Source organism: Orcinus orca, chromosome 9 (assembly GCF_937001465.1).
Source record: "Orcinus orca chromosome 9, mOrcOrc1.1, whole genome shotgun sequence".
NCBI lineage: Eukaryota > Metazoa > Chordata > Mammalia > Artiodactyla > Delphinidae > Orcinus > Orcinus orca.
This window is the reverse complement of record NC_064567.1, coordinates 85,842,841-85,864,578: the sequence shown is the minus strand read 5'-3', so window position 1 is coordinate 85,864,578 and position 21,738 is coordinate 85,842,841. Positions and strand designations below refer to the sequence as shown.

General features: G+C 39.5%; 1 protein-coding gene across 1 annotated transcript; it reads right to left on the bottom strand.

The window, feature by feature from the left end:
- Positions 1 to 47: 47 nt before the first annotated feature.
- Positions 48 to 20,253, bottom strand: ARMC10 (armadillo repeat containing 10). Its single transcript, XM_049714696.1, has 6 exons — positions 20,145 to 20,253; positions 19,769 to 19,917; positions 17,345 to 17,479; positions 14,002 to 14,178; positions 1,195 to 1,266; positions 48 to 299 (listed from the first exon to the last, which is right to left on the bottom strand). Exons 1-6 carry the CDS (start codon positions 20,251 to 20,253, stop codon positions 48 to 50), a joined length of 894 nt encoding a protein of 297 aa, XP_049570653.1.
- Positions 20,254 to 21,738: the final 1,485 nt, after the last annotated feature.

Below are 21,738 nucleotides of genomic sequence, written 5' to 3'. Positions count from 1 at the left end.
TATTATTTCTAGACTGCATTACTCTTTGGAAAAATATGACCAACCAGTTAGAATTTTGGTATCATTGTTACCTTTTCCTTCACATCTGCATCATGGTGATAAACTAAAGCTCTCATTTTCTGGGCACATTCTTCTCCATATAACAGGTAAAACAGTGAACCTTCAGTGAAAGTTGGCTGAATAGCTAAACGGCCTTCCTTTTCGAGGCAGGTAGTTATATTCTGAAACAGTGTGAGAACTCGAAGAAGAATCTCCTTTGCTACATGGCCATCATAAAGGGAAAGGAATGATGAATCCACCTGAAGTAGGAAACAATGAAGATTAAAAAATATACGAAAACATTTTCCATGTGTATGTTCACATTTTAAAGCTGTAGTAAATGCATTTTAAAGATCTTGTCATAGAAAACTATCCCTAAGACTGCGTAACGTAAATGTGTAAAATCTTAGGCACTCCTATGTCATATACTAATGGAAAAAAGAGGTTAATACTATTTCCTTGGAATCCTAGAATGTAGTCATTTGGAAAAACACCCATTTCCTCTTTAAGATCCATCATATACAGTCATCATGGAAACTCATTAATTCACCAAACACAGTGTGCAGGGCATAGGGCTGAGCAGATGAATATGACAGGGTCCCTTTTCTATAGGACGTGAGGTCCATTCTACCACAGCACTAACCTATGCTTCCTTCAAAATACCACAGCTTTTAACTGCTCCTTTCTTACATATTTTTGTCTCCTCTCCCTAGACTGTAAGCTCACGAGGACAAGCACCAGGTAATGCTGTACTCACTGGTGTATCCTGGCACTCAGCCTGGCATCAGGCACATACTGCGGCCTCCATAAATACTAGTGTGTCAGTGGATACTAAGATACACTGAACATAAGCAGGTCAAATATAAAACGTGATGATATATAAGTACCCCAAATTGGACATAGACAGAAAAAATGTAATTCATTATTGCTAGGGAGAACTTTTCAAAATGATTTTTAAAAGTAAAATACGTTCATTACAGAAATTATAGGAAATTCATATCAGCAGAAAGAACCAAAAAAAAAACCCCACCTCTAATATTGCTCCTCAGAGATAATCCCTGTTAATATTTGAGGTAAGTCCTTTCCTTCCAGATCTGTCTGTCCAAATCTATATATTTGTATGGACAAAACAAATATGTAAGCTACTGAACTTACTTTGGCACCAAGGAGTCCATCTGTCATGGCTGGATTTTCCGACAAATTCAAAAGCAGTTTTAAAACTTGAACCTGAAATAAGAACATTAGTTTATTTCAGACTAGCAAGCGTGGGTTTTCTCTCCCTGGCATGCTGTCCCCCAACCAAGTCCACATTTTAAAGTCCTGCCTATTCTTCAACGTCTGACTCAAATTTTCTCCATTCCACGAAGCTTTCTCAATTCCTCTTATTTAAAACCTTAGTTTTCCAATGATACTGATAGGGAGACAGGGAGAAAATAATGAACATCTTAGCTACCTACCCCTGGCGCACAGAAATACCTAACACAGAGTAAGTTTAACATGTGTTACATAAATAATCTTTATTACAATTACTGTTAAGTGAAATATCTTTAGAACAAAAAAACGAATCTCTCAAACCTGTTTCTACTTCAAGTATGAAAATTTGGGGATAGTTTGGTTATGAAGACTAACAATATGGTGCTTTATACTAGGTTTCTATGATTCTTGGAGCTTATCGTTTCTATGTGAAAAACTGTACAATCATTTAACTACGCAGTGACATAAATAAGCAAATGTTATCTTATAGCTGACTAGCCAAAATATCAGAACTCATCACTTATAACTGAAAAGTCAGTAATGAAAACATTCAAATGGAATTCTTCCTTTAAAAATGCGAGTCGTGGCGCTTCACTGGTGGTGCAGTGGTTAAGAATCCGCCTGCCACACGGATGCAGGGGACAAACGTGTGGACACCAAAGGGGGAAAGTGGCGGAGGGTTGGTGGTGGTGGGATGAACTGGGAGATTGGGATTGACATGTATACACTAACATGTATAAAATAGATAACTGATAAGAACTTGTTATATAAAAAGAAAAAAAAAAGAATCCACCTGCCAATGTGGGGGACACAGGTTCGAGCCCTGGTCCGAGAAGATCCCACATGCCACGGAGCAATTAAGCCCGTGCGCTGCAACTACTGAGCCTGCGCTCTAGAGCCCACGCTCTGTAACAAGAGAAGCCACCGTGATGAGAAGCCCACGCACCGCAACGACGAGTAACCCCGGCTCGCCACAACTAGAGAAACTCTGCGCGCAGCAACGAAGACCCAACGCAGCCAAAAAAAAAATGCGAGTCATGTAAAAGTATACTTTCTACAAGATACTTGAAATTGCAGAAAGTGAGGAGCAGGGAGAGCAGACTGAAATCAGGAAAAAGTGACAAATGTGCCCTCCGTTACTCCCTGGAAGAGACCCGGATATTATTATATAAACCTTTTTCGAATTACAAAGGCATTATGTGTTTACTATAGAACATTATTTTTAACTACAGAAAAGCAGAAAGGAAAATGAAATGCACATTTCCATGACTAGAAATGATACTAAGTTTGGTATTTTCTCATATACATATCCTAATACACATTCCTTTGATCACACTGTACATATTAATTTGTTAAATAGAAAGATATAAGACTTTCCCTACTTTTACTATTTTTATCATTTAAAACTTTTAAATAAAATTAATACATGTTCATGATAAATTTCAAGAGTGCAGGAGGGTTTTGCACAGCAAAAGAAACCATAGAAACGATGAGACAACCTACAGGATGGGAGAAAATATTTGCAAATGATGTGACCAACAGGGGTTAATTTCCAAAATATACAAAGAGCTCATGAAGCTCAATATAAAAAAATAACCCAAACAATGAGAAGACCTAAATAAACATTTCTCCAAAGAAGACATACATGTGGCCAAGAGGAACAAAAAAGATGCTCAACATCACTTATTTCTAGAGAAATGCAAATGAAAAGTAAAATGAGGCATCATGTCCCATCAGTCAGAATGTCCATCATCTTTAAATCTACACACAATAAACACTGGAGAGCACATGGAGAAAAAGGAACCCTCTTCCGCTATCAGTGGGAATGTAAATTGGTAACAGGCACTATATATTAACGCATATACATGGCATCTAGAAAATGGTACACATTAACATATTTGCAGGGCAGGAATAGAGATGCAGACGTAGAGAAAGGACATGTGGACACGGGGTGGGGGAAGCGGAGGGTGGGATGAATTGGGAGATCAGTACTGACATACACACCACCACGCATGAAATAGAGAGCTAGCAGGTACCTGCTATAAAACAGGAAGTTAACCTCGGTGCTCTGACACGACCTAGATGGGTGGGATGGGGGGTGGAATAGGCGGATGGGAGGGAGGACCAAAAGGGAGGGGATATAGGTATACATATAGCTGATTCACTTCACTGTACAGCAGAAACTAACAATATTGTAAAGCAATTATACTCCAATAGAAAAAAAAAAGCACGAGGGGGTATCAAGGGGTACCAGTCAGAATGGTCATCATCCAAAAGTCTACAAACAATACTGGAGAGGGCATGGAGAAAAGGGAACCCTCTTACACTGTCGGTGGGAATGTAAATTGGTGACTGCCACTATGGAGAAGAGTAGGGAGGTTCCTTAAGAAACCAAAAACAGCTGCCATATGATCTGGCAATCCCACTCCTAGGCGTATATCCGGAGAAAACCATAATTCAAAAAGACACATACCCCCCAACCTTCCCTGCGGGGCTATTTACACTAGCCCAACCATGGAAGCAACTAAAATGTCCATCGACAGGTGGATGGATCAAGAAGATGTGGTACATATATAAGGAAATATTACTCAGCCTTAAAAAAATGAAATAATGCCATTTGTAGCAACGTGAATGGACCTGGATATGATCATACTAAGTGAAGTCAATCAGACAGAGAAAGACAAACATCATATGATATCGCTTGTATGTGGAATCTAAAAAAAAAATGATACAAATGAACTAATTTACAAAACAAACAGTCTTCAAAAACAAACTTAGGGTGACCACCGGGGAATAGTGTTGGGAGGGATAAATTAGGAGTTTTGGTTTAACATATAAACACTATTTAAAATAGATAACCATGAAGGACTTACTCTATAGCTCGGGTAACTCTATTCAATATTTTGTATTTATCTAAATGGGAAAAGAATTTGAAAAATAATATGTATATGTATACCTGAATCACTTTGCTGTACACCTGAAACTAACACAACATTGTAAATCAACAATACTCCAATATAAAATAAAAAGTATAAAGATAGAAAGATAGAAATCAGCCGCCCGCTTTTAGACTCGTGACCTGGGTTTACGTCTCGTGTGTTAAAGGTGAGAAAAAATATATATAAAGTTAGAGTACAACTACAGATTAAACATGTATACGGTATTTTGTTTTGAAACCATGGTCTGTCCTATTGAACCGTAACTTTTTCTTGTGTCACATACGCCATCTTGTGGTGGCTCTAGGACATTTCTTTTAAGCCATTACTTACTTTTGTTCTCATGGCAGATGTAGCAAACACAAGGTTTATTTAAATTCACCTTCTACTATTCGTATTTAGTTATGAATCAGTGTTGAACCCAAGAGGTTATTATAGTGGAGTGAGATCACTTATTAAAAATAAAGATTTAAAAAATTCATGTTGGTGGTTTTTTACTAAGAAAATATCTAAAATGGATACATTCTTCCACTTACAAATGGATCATTATCCAAAAGTTCATTTGCAAGTTGCAACTTTAAACTCATTTTTTTTAAAAGACTTTTTTGAGGTGGACCATTTTTTAAGTCTTTATTGAATTTGTTACAATATTGCTTCTGTTTTATGTTTTGGAGTTTTGGCCAAGCGGCCCCGACCAGGGATCGAACCCGCAACCCCCTGCATTGGAAGGCGAAGTCTTAACCACTGGACTGCCAGGAAAGTCCCTAAAGTCATTGTTTAATGGAGAAACAACTGGTGGTTAGCCTCCCAGACAGACGAAAAAAGCAAATTTTCTATCCCAGAAATACCTTCTAGGCAATGTAGTGGCAAAACAAAACAAACCAAAAATGAACATAGTATTGTGGTGTGAGTCACTTTCAACATGTCATAAAATATAAACCGGGGGACCTTGAAGATGGCGGAAGAGTAAGACGCGGAGATCACCTTCCTCCCCACAGATACACCAGAAATACATCTACACGTGGAACAACTCCTACAGAACACCTACTGAACGCTGGCAGAAGACCTCAGACCTCCCAAAAGGCAAGAAACTCCCCACGTACCTGGGTAGGGCAAAAGAAAAAAAAAGAAAAAACAGAGACAAAAGAATAGGGACGGCACCTGCACCAGTGGGAGGGAGCTGTGAAGGAGGAAAAGTTTCCACACACTAGGAAGCCCCTTCGCGGGCGGAGACTGCGGGGGGCGGAGGGGGGAGCTTCGAAGCCGCGGAGGAGTGCACAGCAACGGGTGCGGAGGGCAAAGCAGGGAGATTCCCGCACAGAGGATCGGTGCCGACCGGCACTCACCAGGACGAGAGGCTTGTCTGCTCACCCGCCGGGGCGGGCGGGGCTGCGAGCTGAGGCTCTGAGGCTCGGGTTTCGGTTTCGGACGGAGCGCAGGGAGAGGACTGGGGTTGGCGGCTTGAACATAGCCTGAAGGGGTTAGTGCACCACGGCTAGCCGGGAGGGAGTCCGGGGAAAAGTCTGCACCTGCCGAAGAGGCAAGAGACTTTTTCTTCCCTCTTTGTTTCCTGGGGCGTGAGGAGAGGAGTTTAAGAACGCTGCTTGAGGGAACTCCGGAGACGGGCGCGAGCCGCGGCTAAAAGCGAGAACCCCAGAGACGGGCGCGAGCCGTGGCTAAAAGCGCGGACCCCAGAGACGGGCGCAAGCCGCGGCTAAAAGCGGGGACCCCAGAGACGGGCGGGAGACGCTAAGGCTGCTGCTGCCGCCACCGAGGGGCCTGGGTGCGAGCACAGGTCACTCTCCACACCCCTCTTCCGCGGAGCCTGTGCAGCCCGCCACTGCCAGGTTCCCGGGATCCAGGGACAACTTCCACGGGAGAACGCACAGCGCGCCTCAGGCTGGTGCAAAGTTACGCCAGCCTTTGCCGCCGCAGGCCCGCCCCGCACTCCGGGCCCCTCCCTCCCCGCCGGCCTGAGTGCGCCAGAGCCCCCGAATCAGCGGCTCTTTTAACCCGGTCCTGTCTGAGCAAAAAACAGACGCCCTCCAGCGACCTACACGCAGTGGCAGGGCCAAATCCAAAGCTGAGCCCCTGGGAGCTGTGAGAAGAAGAGAAAGGGAAATCTCTCCCAGCAGCCTCAGGAGCAGCGGATTAAAGCTCCACAATCAACTTGATATACCCTGCATCTGTGGAATACCTGAATAGACAACCAATCATCCCAAATTAAGGAAGTGGACTTTAGGAGCAAGATCTATGATTTTTTTCCCTATTCCTCTTTTTGTGAATGTGTATGTGTATGCTTCTGTGTGAGATCTTGTCTGTATAGTCTTGCTTCCACCATTTGTCCTAGGGTTCTCTCCGTCCATGGTTTTTTTAAAAAATTTTTTTCTTAATAATCAACTTTAATTTTAATAACGTTAGTATACTTTACCTTCGTTCTTTCTTTCTTTCTTTCCTTCCTTCCTTCCTTCCCTCCTTTAGACAACGAATCATCCCAAATTGAGGAGGTGGTCTCTGACAGCAAGATTTATGATTTTTCCCCATTTACCTCTTTTAGTGAGGGTGTATGTGCATGCTTCTGTGTAAGATTTTGTCTGTATAGCTTTGCTTCCAACATTTGTCCTAAGGTTCTATCCGTCCTTTTTTTTTTCTAAATAAGAATTTTTAAATTCAATAACTTTATTATACTTTATTTTATTTTTACTGTATCTTCTTTCTTTCTGTCTTTTTTCCTTCTTTCCCTCCTTCCTTCCTTCCTCCCTCCCTCCCTCCTTTCTTTCCTTCTTGCCTTCTTTCCTTCTTTGCTTCTTTCTTTCTTTCTTCCTTCCTTCCTACCCTCCTTTCCTTCTTTCTTTCCTCCTACTTCTACTAATTCCCTCTACTTTTTCTCCCTTTTATTCTGAGCCGTGTGGATGAAAAGCTCTTGGTGCTCCAGCCAGGAGGCAGGGCTCTGCCTCTGAGGTAGGAGAGCCAACTTCAGGACACTGGTCAACAAGAGACCTCCCAGCTCCACATAATATCAAACGGAGAAAATCTCCCAGAGACCTCCATCTTAACACCAGCACCCAGCTTCACTCAACGACCAGCAAGCCACAGTGCTGGACAACCTATGCCAAACAACTAGCAAAACAGGAACACAACCCCACCCATTAGCAGAGAGGCTGCCTAAAATCATAATAAGGCCACAGACACCCCAAAACACACCACCAGACGTGAACCTGCCCACTAGAGAGACAAGATCCAGCCTCATCCACCACAACACAGGCACTAGTCCCCTCCACCAGGAAGCCTACACAACCCACTGAACCAACCTTAGCCACTGGAGACAGACATCAAAAACAGCAGGAACTACGAACCTGCAGCCTGCAAAAAGGAGACCCCAAACACAGTAAGATAAGCAAAATGAGAAGACAGAAAAACACACAGCAGATAAAGGAGCAAGATAAAAATGCACCAGACCTAACAAATGAAGAGGAAATAGGCAGTCTACCTGAAAAAGAATTCAGAATGATAGTAAGGATGATCCGAAATCTTGGAGATAGAATGGACAAAATGCAAGAATCAGTTAACAAGGGCCTAGAAGAACTAAAGATGAAACAAGCAACGATGAACAACACAATAAATGAAATTAAAAGTACTCTAGATGGGATCAATAGCAGAATAACTGAGGCAGAAGAACGGATAAGTGACCTGGAAGATAAAATAGTGGAAATAACTACTGCAGAGCAGAATAAAGAAAAAAGAATGAAAAGAACTGAGGACAGTCTCAGAGACCTCTGGGACAACATTAAACGCACCAACATTCGAATTATAGGGGTTCCAGAAGAGGAAGAGAAAAAGAAAGGGACTGAGAAAATATTTCAAGAGATTATAGTTGAAAACTTCCCTAATATGGGAAAGGAAATAGTTAATCAAGTCCAGGAAGCACAGAGAGTGCCATACAGGATAAATACAAGGAGAAATACACCAAGACACATATTAATCAAACTGTCAAAAATTAAATACAAAGAAAGCATATTAAAAGCAGCAAGGGAAAAACAACAAATAACACACAAGGGAATCCCCATAAGGTTAACAGCTGATCTCTCAGCAGAAACCCTACAAGCCAGAAGGGAGTGGCAGGACATACTGAAAGTGATGAAGGAGAAAAACCTGCAGCCAAGACTACTCTACCCAGCAAGGATCTCATTCAGATTTGATGGAGAAATTAAAACCTTTACAGACAAGCAAAAGCTGAGAGAGTTCAGCACCACCAAACCAGCTTTACAACAAATGCTAAAGGATCTTCTCTAGGCAAGAAACACAAGAGAAGGAAAAGACCTATAATAACGAACCCAAAACAATTTAGAAAATGGGAATAGGAACATACATATCGATAATTACCTTAAATGTAAATGGACTAAATGCTCCCACCAAAAGACACAGATTAGCTGAATGGATACAAAAACAAGACCCTTATATATGCTGTCTACAAGAGACCCACTTCAGACCTAGAGACACATACAGACTGAAAGTAAGGGGATGGAAAAAGATATTCCATGCAAATGGAAACCAAAAGAAAGCTGGAGTAGCAATTCTCATATCAGACAAAATAGACTTTAAAATAAGGACTATTAAAAGAGACAAAGAAGGACACTACATAATGATCAAGGGATCGATCCAAGAAGAAGATATAACAATTGTAAATATTTATGCACCCAACATAGGAGCACCTCAATACATAAGGCAAATACTAACAGCCATAAAAGGGGAAATCGACAGTAACACATTCATAGTAGGGGACTTTAACACCCCACTTTCACCAATGGACAGATCATCCAAAATGAAAATAAATAAGGAAACCCAAGCTTTAAATGATACATTAAACAAGATGGACTTAATTGATATTTATAGGACACTCCATCCAAAAACAACAGAATACACATTTTTCTCAAGTGCTCATGGAACATTCTCCAGGATAGATCATATCTTGGGTCACAAATCAAGCCTTGGCAAATTTAAGAAAATTGAAATTGTATCAAGTATCTTTTCTGACCACAACACCATGAGACTAGATTATTAATTACAGGAAAAGATCTGTAAAAAATACAAGCACATGGAGGCTAAAAAATACACTACTTAATAATGAAGTGATCACTGAAGAAATCAAAGAGGAAATCAAAAAATACCTAGAAACAAATGACAATGGAGACACAACGACCCAAAACTTGTGGGATGCAGCAAAAGCAGTTCTAAGGGGGAAGTTTATAGCAATACAAGCCCACCTTAAGAAGCAGGAAACATCTCGAATAAACAACCTAACCTTGCACCTCAAGCAATTAGAGAAAGAAGAACAAAAAACCCCAAAGCTAGCAGAAGGAAAGAAATCATAAAAATCAGATCAGAAATAAATGAAAAAGAAATGAAGGAAACAATAGCAAAGATCAATAAAACTAAAAGCTGGTTCTTTGAGAAGATAAACAAAATAGATAAACCACTAGCCAGACTCATCAAGAAAAAAAGGGAGAAGACTCAAATCAATAGAATTAGAAATGAAAAAGGAGAGGTAACAACTGACACTGCAGAAATAAAAGAGATCATGAGAGATTACTACAAGCAACTCTATGCCAATAAAATGGACAATCTGGAAGAAATGGACAAATTCTTAGAAATGCACAACCTGCCAAGACTGAATCAGGAAGAAATAGAAAATATGAACAGACCAATCACAAGCACTGAAATTGAAACTGTGATTAAAAATCTTCCAACACAGAAAAGCCCAGGACCAGATGGCTTCACAGGCGAATTCTATCAAACATTTAGAGAAGAGCTAACGCCTATCCTTCTCAAACTCTTCCAAAATATAGCAGAGGGAGGAACACTCCCAAACTCCTTCTACGAGGCCACCATCACCTTGATACCAAAACCAGACAAGGATGTCACAAAGAAAGAAAACTACAGGCCATTATCACTGATGAACATAGATGCAAAAATCCTCAACAAAATACTAGCAAACAGAATCGAACAGCACATTAAAAGGATCATACACCATGATCAAGTGGGGTTTATTCCAGGAATGCAAGGATTCTTCAATATACGCAAATCTATCAATGTGATAAACCATATTAACAAATTGAAGGAGAAAAACCATATGATCATCTCAATAGATGCAGAGAAAGCTTTTGACAAAATTCAACACCCATTTATGATAAAAACCCTGCAGAAAGTAGGCATAGAGGGAACTTTCCTCAACATAATAAAGGCCATATATGACAAGCCCACAGCAAACATCATCCTCAATGGTGAAAAACTGAAAGCATTTCCACTAAGATCAGGAACAAGACAAGGTTGCCCACTCTCACCACTCTTTTTCAACATAGTTTTGGAAGTTTCAGCCACAGCAATCAGAGAAGAAAAGGAAATAAAAGGAATCCAAATCGGAAAAGAAGAAGTAAAGCTGTCACTGTTTGCAGATGACATGATCCTATACATAGAGAATCCTAAAGATGCTACCAGAAAACTACTAGAGCTAATCAATGAATTTGGTAAAGTGGCAGGATACAAAATTAATGCACAGAAATCTCTGGCATTCCTATATACTAATGATGAAAAATCTGAAAGTGAAATCAAGAAAACACTCCCATTCACCATTGCAACAAAAAGAATAAAATATCTAGGAATAAACCTACCTAAGGAGACAAAAGGCCTGTATGCAGAAAATTATAAGACACTGATGAAAGAAATTAAAGATGATACAAATAGATGGAGAGATATACCATGTTCTTGGATTGGAAGAATCAACATTGTGAAAACGACTGTACTACCCAAAGCAATCTATAGATTCAATGCAATCCCTATCAAACTACCACTGGCATTTTTCACAGAACTAGAACAAAAAATTTTGCAATTTGTATGGAAACACAAAAGACCCCGAATAGCCAAAGCAATCTTGAGAACGAAAAAAGGAACTGGAGGAATCAGGCTCCCTGACTTCAGACTATACTACAAAGCTACAGTTATCAAGACGGTATGGTACTGGCACAAAAACAGAAAGATAGATCAATGGAACAGGATAGAAAGCCCAGAGATAAACCCATGCACATATGGACACCTTATCTTTGATAAAGGTGGCAGGAATGTACAGTGGAGAAAGGACAGCCTCTTCAATAAGTGGTGCTGGGAAAACTGGACAGCTACATGTAAAAGTATGAGATTAGATCACTCCCTAACACCATACACAAAAATAAGCTCAAAATGGATTAAAGACCTAAATATAAGGCCAGAAACTATCAAACTCTTAGAGGAAAACACAGGCAGAACACTCTATGACATAAATCACAGCAAGATCCTTTCTGACCCACCTCCTAGAGTAATGGAAATAAAAACAAAAATAAACAAATGGTACCTAATGAAACTTCAAAGCTTTTGCACAGCAAAGGAAACCATAAACAAGACCAAAAGACAACCCTCAGAATGGGAGAAAATATTTGCAAATGAAGCAACTGACAAAGGATTAATCTCCAAAATTTACAAGCAGCTCATGCAGCTCAATAACAAAAAAACAAACAACCCAATCCAAAAATGGGCAGAAGACCTAAATAGACATTTCTCCAAAGAAGATATACAGACTGCCAACAAACACATGAAAGAATGCTCAACATCATTAATCATCAGAGAAATGCAAATCAAAACTACAATGAGATATCATCTCACACCAGTCAGAATGGCCATCATCAAAAAATCTAGAAACAATAAATGCTGGAGAGGGTGTGGAGAAAAGGGAACCCTCTTGCACTGCTGGTGGGAATGTGAATTGGTTCAGCCACTATGGAGAACAGTATGGAGGTTCCTTAAAAAACTACAAATAGAACTACCATATGACCCAGCAATCCCACTACTGGGCATATACCCTGAGAAAACCGAAATTCAAAAAGAGTCATGTACCAAAATGTTCATTGCAGCTCTATTTACAATAGCCCGGAGATGGAAACGACCTAAGTGCCCATCATCGGATGAATGGATAAAGAAGATGTGGCACATATATACAATGGAATATTACTCAGCCATAAAAAGAAACGAAATTGAGCTATTTGTAATGAGGTGGATAGACCTAGAGTCTGTCATACAGAGTGAAGTAAGTCAGAAAGAGAAAGACAAACACCATATGCTAACACATATATATGGAATTTAAGAAAAAAAAATGTCATGAAGAACCTAGGGGTAAGACAGGAATAAAGACGCAGACCTCCTAGAGAACGGACTTGAGGTTATGAGGAGGGGAAGGGTGAGCTATGACAGGGCGAGAGAGAGTCATGGACATATACACACTAACAAACGTAGTAAGGTAGATAGCTAGTGGGAAGCAGCCGCATGGCACAGGGATATTGGCTCGGTGCTTTGTGACAGCCTGGAGGGGTGGGATAGGGAGGGTGGGAGGGAGGGAGACGCAAGAGGGAAGAGATATGGGAACATATGTATAACTGATGCACTTTGTTATAAAGCAGAAACTAACACACCATTGTAAAGCAATTATACCCCAATAAAGATGTTAAAAAATATATATATACAAACCATCTCTGAGACAGATATATACAGCCCCAAGGCCAGAGGTACTTGGCTCTGAACACAACGTGCCTCTGAGGTTTTGGGCAAAGTAGCTGCAGAGAGAACAGAAGAGTTTCCAACAGCTCCAATGCCATGCGGTAGAGAAAATGCAGTTTCTATGGGGTCAAGGGCTGGAAGTTACCTTGCTCCCCTGGAGAGAGGGGTGTTGACGGGTGTGTGCATTTGGAAATTGCCTATGGATGGAGCATTATTCCTAAAATATTGCTAATACAATTATTACATTTAATTTTGAGTGCCTTCGGGTACATCTTGGACCAGATCTAAGTAAGTCTGGCTACCTGAAATGTGGAAAACCCATATAAAAACATCTCAGAACAAATTTTAAAAGGACTATAGTAAGGCTCTGCTGTAATCACAATTTGATAACCTCAGAAGTAACTTCAGTGAACTTGATTATCTGGAGTTTGGCTTCACATTTAGTCCTTCTAAAATGCTCATGCATTTTTTTCAACTCTGCCAGAGAACACAGACCAATACAGTAAAACACTGATGAACAACTGACTCAACTAATTAGAGCCTTTGATTACTCTACCTTCTGTTTTTATGGTATTTCTTGAAAAGTGGTGCTTGGTAAGAATGCACACCAATATGAGGGCTTTACTCAAGCAGTTTTCACAGGGTGTCCCAGTTAATTCAGCTCCAACTCTGTTGCCTCCTACATCTATTGATACATAACAGGTCAAAGTGGAGCACTGAGACATGCATTACTGAAACTTAAAAGTATCAGTGTCGGAAAGATTTTACAACACACAATGGTCGAATCAAAAAAAAAGTTCTGTTAACCCTGAGGTAAGCAAAAAACTCAATTACCCAGCACTGTCACTCAAAGACTTCTTTGAATCACAATGGTCCTGTATCTGGTGCGGGTGAAGCTAGCTATTTCACTTCAGTAAAAGGTAAACTGATTTTCAGAAAACCAAATGAATACCCATCTATTGATAACTGAAACAACAGATTATTTTCACAAGTTAACTTTGAAATTCAACATTAGGGTATAAAAATAATATACTTTCTTGCGCCCATGTAAGGGTTTTTAGTAAACTTTGAACTTTCTTTTTTGAGGAGTATCAACTTAAGACGGGTGACTTGTAAACTGAATTCCAATCTTAATAAACTGGATGCAATAGCTGTTTGTACTGCAAGTAATGACCAACCACCTCCTTCATACCTTGGTGCTTCCGTTTCCCGTGAGCAACAAGTGGAACAGGTCTGTAATGTAACTGCTAAGCATGTGCTGGTGGTCATTGGTCACTGTCATGTTTGTTAACAACCTCAGTCCGGCCAGCTGCACAGCGGAGTTCAGGGGGCCAGAGAAGACATCCTCAGAGACTTGACTGACGTACACCTGAAGGCGGGGAAAAAGTGAGCGTCTTAGGATCTCCAAAATTTTTCTATTGAACCGTAACTTTTCTGCACAGCAGAACAGGGTGATTGTTCAGGATGAGACTTGCTCCTTAGGAAAGATGGTATTTGTATCCAGCCCTCAAACTTGGGTGACTTTTTTTTTTTTTTAAGCTGCCCTTGTTAATGGGAGGCACGGAGCATTTTACAGATATACCTCACTTCAGCCCTGAGACAACTCTAATGAGGCAGTGTTATTATGGCCATTTTACTGACAAGGACTTTAAACTCTTCCAGGAGCTTGGACCCCCTGCCCAATGTAACGAGCTGGTGGAGCAGTGTCCAACCCCAGAGACCATGCTCCCAACACCAGTGGGGGGCCTCCCAACCCAGTCTGCCTTTCTGTGTCTGGGCACACTTGGATGAGGAAGAAGACCTGTAGGGCCATTTTGTACCATGGTTAAGTACCTGAACAGTAGGATCTAGGGGTGATATCATGTTAGAAGTAAAGAATGGGGGAGACACAAAGTCAAATAGAACTTTTCTTTAGAGTTCTTTCCTTCAAAAGTAAGCAGAAGGCTTCCCTGGTGGCGCAGTGGTTAAGAATCCGCCTGCCAATGCAAGGGACACGGGTTCAAGCCCTGGTCCAGGAAGATCCCACATGCTGCGGAGCAACTAAGCCTATGCGCCACAACTACTGAGTCTGCGCTCTAGAGCCCACGCACCACAACTACTGAGCCCACGTGCCACAACTATCGAAGCCCGCGCACCTAGAGCCCGTGCTCCGCAACAAGAGAAGCCTCGACAATAAGAAGCCCGCGCACCTCAACGAAGTGTAGCCCCCGCTCACAGCAACTAGAGAAAAGCCTGCGCACAGCAACTAAGACCCAACACAGCCAAAAATAAATAAATAAATTAATTAAAAAAAAAAAAAAAAAGCAGAGGCAAACTCTATTTGGCCCAAGGTTCTTATTTACCGAGGTATATGTATATGAACTACTCCTTCATAATATTGTAAACCGCCACTGGCAAAAAGTAATGCAATGCCAGTAGTACTCCTATTTCACACATGACAGATCTAAACTAAACCCAGGGTGATGGAAATTTTTCTGAAACTCTGTTTTCTATGTTTGGCCATGATCTCTCCAGCTTGGAAAAATTATGTCTCACAAATAATTGGTATTCACCTAAGTCTGAACTCCACCAAACATTCTAATTGGTAAGAAAAATTCCCTAATATAAAATGCTAAGGAATTACCAACTGTCCCATAAGCCAGTATTAACTTTTAAAAATATCCAAATGTATTTATGTTACCTAATGGCAGTAAAGCAAAGAGAGATTACAATTTTAATCTGGTTTCAAGATCTAAATGATATTTACAAATCAATCTGGCTGTCCTGGGTCACCATTTCATTATACATCCATCCTTTTAAAAAATGGCATTTCCTTAGAATCATTATAAATCATGTATTTTCACAGGATGCTCATGTCTTTCAAAGCATTTCCTAAAATGTGCTGAGCATTTACATCCTTATTAGCTCTGAATCTTTTCTCCATTTCCGTTCTAGCAACAAGATTACCAAATGGGCCAGCTCAGTTATTCCTGGAGCTGTGCCCACCTCACCTTGTTCCTTTCTCTTGTGATTCCCTCCTTCCCCAACTCTGCCCATAGAAAGCTTAGACAGTCTTAAGAGCCATCTTGGGCTCTACCTTTTACAGAAACTTCTGAATGAAATCTCTCCTTTCTGTGTATTCAATGATATTTTACTTGTATTTTTCCTTAAAGTATTTCATCATGTTCTGCCTTGAATTATAACTATTTGTGGACTTGCCTCATCCCTCCTTCTAGCTTTCTTAAAACAAGAGCTAATCACGTTCATTTCTAAACTCTGTTAACACAGAGCAGGAGCTCAATAAATGTTGAATTAACATAATTTCCTCATTTATTGTGTCTTCCTGCTGATGTTATCTGACTTTGGCCTGGTTCCTTTACCACACTTGGATTAAACTGAACCCCCAATTCAGAAGTCCACTGCACTTCTTATTGGCTGGTTCAGGTCCCTCCTTCTTCTGACTTAGTCTCCATAAAAATAAGCAGAGGGCCTGAACAGACATGTTTCCAAAGACATACAAATGGTCAATAGGTTCACGAAAAGATGTTCAACGTCACTAATCATCAGGGAAATGCAAATCAAAACCACCGTGAGATATCACCTCACACCTAGTAGAGTGGTTATCAAAAAGACAAGAAGTAACAAGTGCTGGCAAGGATGTGGAGAAAAAGGAACCCTTGTGTACTGTTGGTGGTTGGTGCAGCCACTATGGAAACCAGTATGGATATTCTTCAAAAAATTAAAAATAGAACTACCATATGATCCAGTAATCCCACTTCTGGGTATATATCCAAAGAAAACAAAATCACTATCTCAAAGCGACATCTGCACCCCCATGTTCACTGCAGTGTTAGTCACAATAGCCAAGACATAGAAATAACCTAAGTGTTAATCAATGGACAAATGGATAAAGGAAATGTGTGTATATACAATGGAATACTATTCACTATAAAAAAGGAAATCCTGCTATTTGTGAAAAATGGACGGACCTTGAGGGCATTATGTTAAGTGAAATAAGTCTGACAGAGAAGACAAACAATGAATGATCTTATTTACATGTGGGATCTGAAAAAGCCAAACTCACAGAAACAGAGAGGAGAATGTTCAGGTGAAGGAAATGGGGAGATGTGATCAAAGCAGACAAACCAAGTTATCAGGTGAATAAGTTGTGGAGTCAAATGTACAGCAAGGTGACTATAGTTAACAATACTATATTGTATACTTGCACGTTGCTAAGAGAGTAGATCTCAAATGTTCTCACCACACACACACATGCATGCACAGGTAATTATGAGGTGATGGAGGTGTTTGCCAATGCTATACAGTAGCAGTCATAATTTTGCAATACATATGTGTATCAAATCATCATGTCGTATACCTTAAACTTATACAATATTTATGTCAATTATATCTCAATAAAGCTGGAAAAAAATAAAAATAATTCTTGGCTATAAAGTTATAAAGTATGCTCTACTAAAATTTCATTACTTACCTTTTTGTTATTTTTCTCTTTCATTTACAGAAATCCTTACCTTTTGTGATTTCAGATAACTTACCTTTATCTTTATTTGATTTTCAACATTCACACTCAGGTTATTCAGTGCATTTAAAGCTTTCTCTTTAATACTCTGGTTGGGATTGTTGATTTTGCTTCCAATGATTGGAATACCACCCAATTCACGAATCGTGACCTAAGAAGGAAAAAACAGGACCATGACTTCAAAATGCACCCCCCTTCATTATATTCTTTCTACAAATACAAACTAATGACTCTTTGGAAATACTGTTCCCATATACAACCTCTAATTCCTATTTTTTAAAAAAGTTTATTACCCATAATTTTATAGGTAAAGAAACCAATTGAAAATAAATTATTAATATATGTAATATTTAAACTATAGCATGGAGATATACAATGAAGATTTATATCTACTACAAGAGCTACTATAATGATCTCAAAGCAATTTACAAACAAAATTATTTTACTTTGAAATAAGTTATATCTCTATTACAGGCCAATTTGGAAATGCATTAAGATTTAGAACACTACAGTATTGTTTTGCTAAAATGAATACTTTGGAACACTAATCCCTCAAGATTTTAGTAGATGCTCCATTAAAAAAAAGGGAGCTTTCATGGATAAGTAACTTTGAGAAACTCTGGGTATAACAAGACTAAACACGTCTCTTTATTTTGACGCAATCCTATGTTAGTGTGCATTGGAATCTCCGAGAGGGGAGTATTGAATATAGTACTTCTATAAACTTTATCCATAAAGAAGATCATTTTTCAGTTGGGGGAGAGGAAGAAAACTTATTAACATCTTGAAGTATTAAAGTTCCACACAGTTTGGAAATGGTGCCCAAATTTTCAGAGGAAAAATAATCTGGAGATTTCTCACAATCAACTGCAACACTAAATACTATGTGCCTTTGTCCCAACGTTGAAAGAGACATAAACTTTCATTCCTCACAAGAAAAATAAGCTGAAAATGACTCCTGTCAGGCCAAAACATGCCATTCTATCAGAAAAAGAGATAAAGAAGTTTTCCCTCTGCAATTCCAGGTTCTTTCAAAGAACGTGTGGTTACTAGAAAACAGCCCTTTTTAAAAAAAAACAAAAAAAACTGTACTGTTAAAGCAGATGAAGGCATTATAATTGATGACGAGGGACACCAACTCCCATTACTGAAGAAAGTACTTGTTCACCAGTGGCTTCTGACCCCCCCGCTCTGACTACAGTTTGTTTCAGAGGAATATAAAACTATGGCATCGGAAATAACCCCAATACAGGCATGCTAATAAGCTAGTCACCATCTGTTGTTTCCGTCTGCCTGGCACCCCTCTTTCTATTGGGGCAGACACAACACCTCCTCTATCCTATATAGTCCCTGGTGGGACTGCTGGTCAGTTGTGTTCACACCCATCCCTGTTGTTTTTGGCTGCAGGATGCACATGTGAGCCAGGCCTTGGTAATCATGGTGCAGGGTGCTTTGGCCCAAAAGGGTTGGCACTTATCCTAGCAGAGCAACTCCACCTTTCAGATCATAAGCTACAATGATGAAGGCTTGAGAGGCCAGTGGCTTTCTTTCCATCCCTGTGAAGAAAACCTCTTTGTGGCCAGAGAGACAGAGATCAAAACACAAAAAGAAGCAGGGATAAGCAGCCAAAAGACAGAGGAAGAGAAGGTCTGATAATTTTTTCTGTAACCCTGAACTACATTCACACTTGTGCCTGAAACCAATGATACCCTTGGATGTCCAAGTTAACTGAGCTCAATATTTTCCCTTTTTGGTTTGAAATAATTTAAGTTGGGTTCTGTCATTTACAACTGAAATGTGAGTAACAGACAAATATTCCTTGTATCTCCCTATAAATCGCTAGAGCTTTAGAGTAAACCTTGACATGATGGATAAATACGGACTAAAATGAAGTATAAATTCAGAACTGTGCATGCATGACAATGTTAAGAAAGGGCATTAGCTGAAAATAATGACAAAAACTGTTTTACTTTTCTCCATGGGTAGTGGGGGGAGGAAGCAGAGGCCATTTACATTGGTCCGTGGTTGTCAGCATGTGGTCTAGGGAGCACCTGCATCAGAACCATCCTCATAAGCCCTGTGTACAATGTAAAACATGTACTTAAATGTCAGATGCTTTTGTTGCTCTACTGCAGCACTGCTGAACTTTAAATAATTAAAAAGGCCACGCAATGCTAAGTGTTGATTAGATACACTTATTACAAATGTGATGCCAGTGACCAACTTCATAAGGATCTTGATCTAGAATCCTATTACTACTCGTATTACTATTAGGCTGTGCTTTTCAGAAGTAAACAAACGTTATTCTGTAGGTATCCATAGCCATACTATATAGATGAAAAAATCGAGGCTCTGAGAGGTTAAGTAACTTATCACGGTCACAACTGGTGCTGGTGTGTGAGAATAGGAGGAATGTGTTTGCAGAGACTAGGGTACTCACTTGGTTGACTGAAAAGGCTGCATTGTTACCCAGAGTGACCAAAGCTCTTTCGATAATGACAGGATCCTCAGTAGACTCAAGCAGGTAAAGGAGTTTCTGAAGTTGTTCAGCATTTAGGATATCATCATATGAGCCATTGGTTAAGTCTTCTGCATAAGAATAAAGTTATTAAAGTTCATTTAAAATCAATATGAGACAAATTTTTTTACGAACAATACTGAATGCATATTCTGATGCCAGGCACAGTTTTAAGCACTTCAAATGCCTTATCTCATTTAATCTTCAAGTGACCCTTGGCAGAGGATACTATTATAATTCTCAATTTACAGACAGAATACTGAGGCTTATAAACGTTAAGAAATTAGCCAATGGTTACTTTTCTCTTTTAGTAAGGCACTGCATGCCAACAGCATTTCTCTTTTAGTAAGGCACTGCATGCCAACAGCATTTTCTGTTTCTTCTTTGTGAAAATCAAGTACGCCCATCCAGTGGAGCACTTCCCTACAGACATAGATTATTAAGAAACAGAATTTGCATTAGGGAGAACTGTTCTGATCACAGTTTTAAGAGTGCCTCAGGCTGGAGCAAAAGCTATGGGAGTGGCCCAATCATGCTGCTCGTGGGGCGCTTTTGTTTGGTTTATATGAGGAAGGCATGATGACCGAGACGCAAGAACAGCAGTCCACCTGGGGGTGATGACAAAAGCTGTTGTTCTGAGGAATAGATCAAGTAGTCAAATGCTGGATCTGCTCAGGAACATTTAAAATTTATAGCTCTAACCTTTCAAAAAAAATCCTCTTTATAGAAATCACCACAGGAAAAACAGAAACCATTTGTATAATGCTATAATTGTGTTATAAACATAGAACATGATTCTCTCCAAATTAAACTATGAGAATAGGTCAGACAGGGCAAGTGTCCACAGTACATTGCCCAGGGTGGGGCTGAGGGGGCATTTTATAACAAGAGGTGCTGTATGATGTCATAGCTGTGCTTTTTGTTTTTAAAAATGTTTCTCAAATTATTAAAAGTTATCTTTGGATGCTGGGATTATGAATGACTTATTTTCTACCCCTGTGCTCATGAGTACTTTCTGATTTTTTTTTACAGTAAACATGTATCACTTTATTAAAATAATTGAGTATATTGCTTAAAGAGGAAACACAGACAAATATGAGGTAAACAGACAAGTTTAGATTATGGGAGCCAATAAGTGATATGATGTCCTGAAGAAGCCAAACAAGAAATCAATTATTAGGAAAATCTAAAAGCCAAAAAGCCAGCAGATTCTCACTCCCATGTCTTATAATCAGAACCTCTGTACCATGCTTTTACGCCTGAATCCACTATCTGCCTCATTAACACCTTATAAAAGAATTTCACCCAAAGAATACTTGAAAAGGTAAGTGAAACAATGACAAAAACACAGATTTTTAAAATGGAAAGATTTTTGGGGGGGTTCATCCAAACCTCTTATTTTACACACAAAGAAACTGAGACCAGGATCATTTAAGGATTTGCCTAATGTCACAAAGGAGTTAGTAGCAGAGACCAGAGAAATGAAAATACAAAGCTGCAGACAACCACTTAACCTCTTTTGGGTCTCAGTCTTCTCACATGTAAAATAAGGTTGGTCAAACACTATAACTGGTTCCAAAAGTTCCTGTACAGCCCTGAAGTTGTGTAATTTTATACATATACACATGACAGAAATAGGATAAATTTAACTCATTCATACTTCCAAAACATTTCAAAATCCTATAACTTCCTTATACATTTTCCCACAAAGTCATTAAAAAGTTTCATAGATACATAAATTATTTATAAATAGCCAAATAAAAATTTACAGGGAAAAGTGTTAAATCGTAGATTTTTCACTTGAAGGAAGGAAGTGCAATGTGGTTAAAAGTAAAAGTAAGTTAAAAGTTAAAAGTAAGCCAAGGTTAAGTCTGGTTCAAATTCCAGCTAAG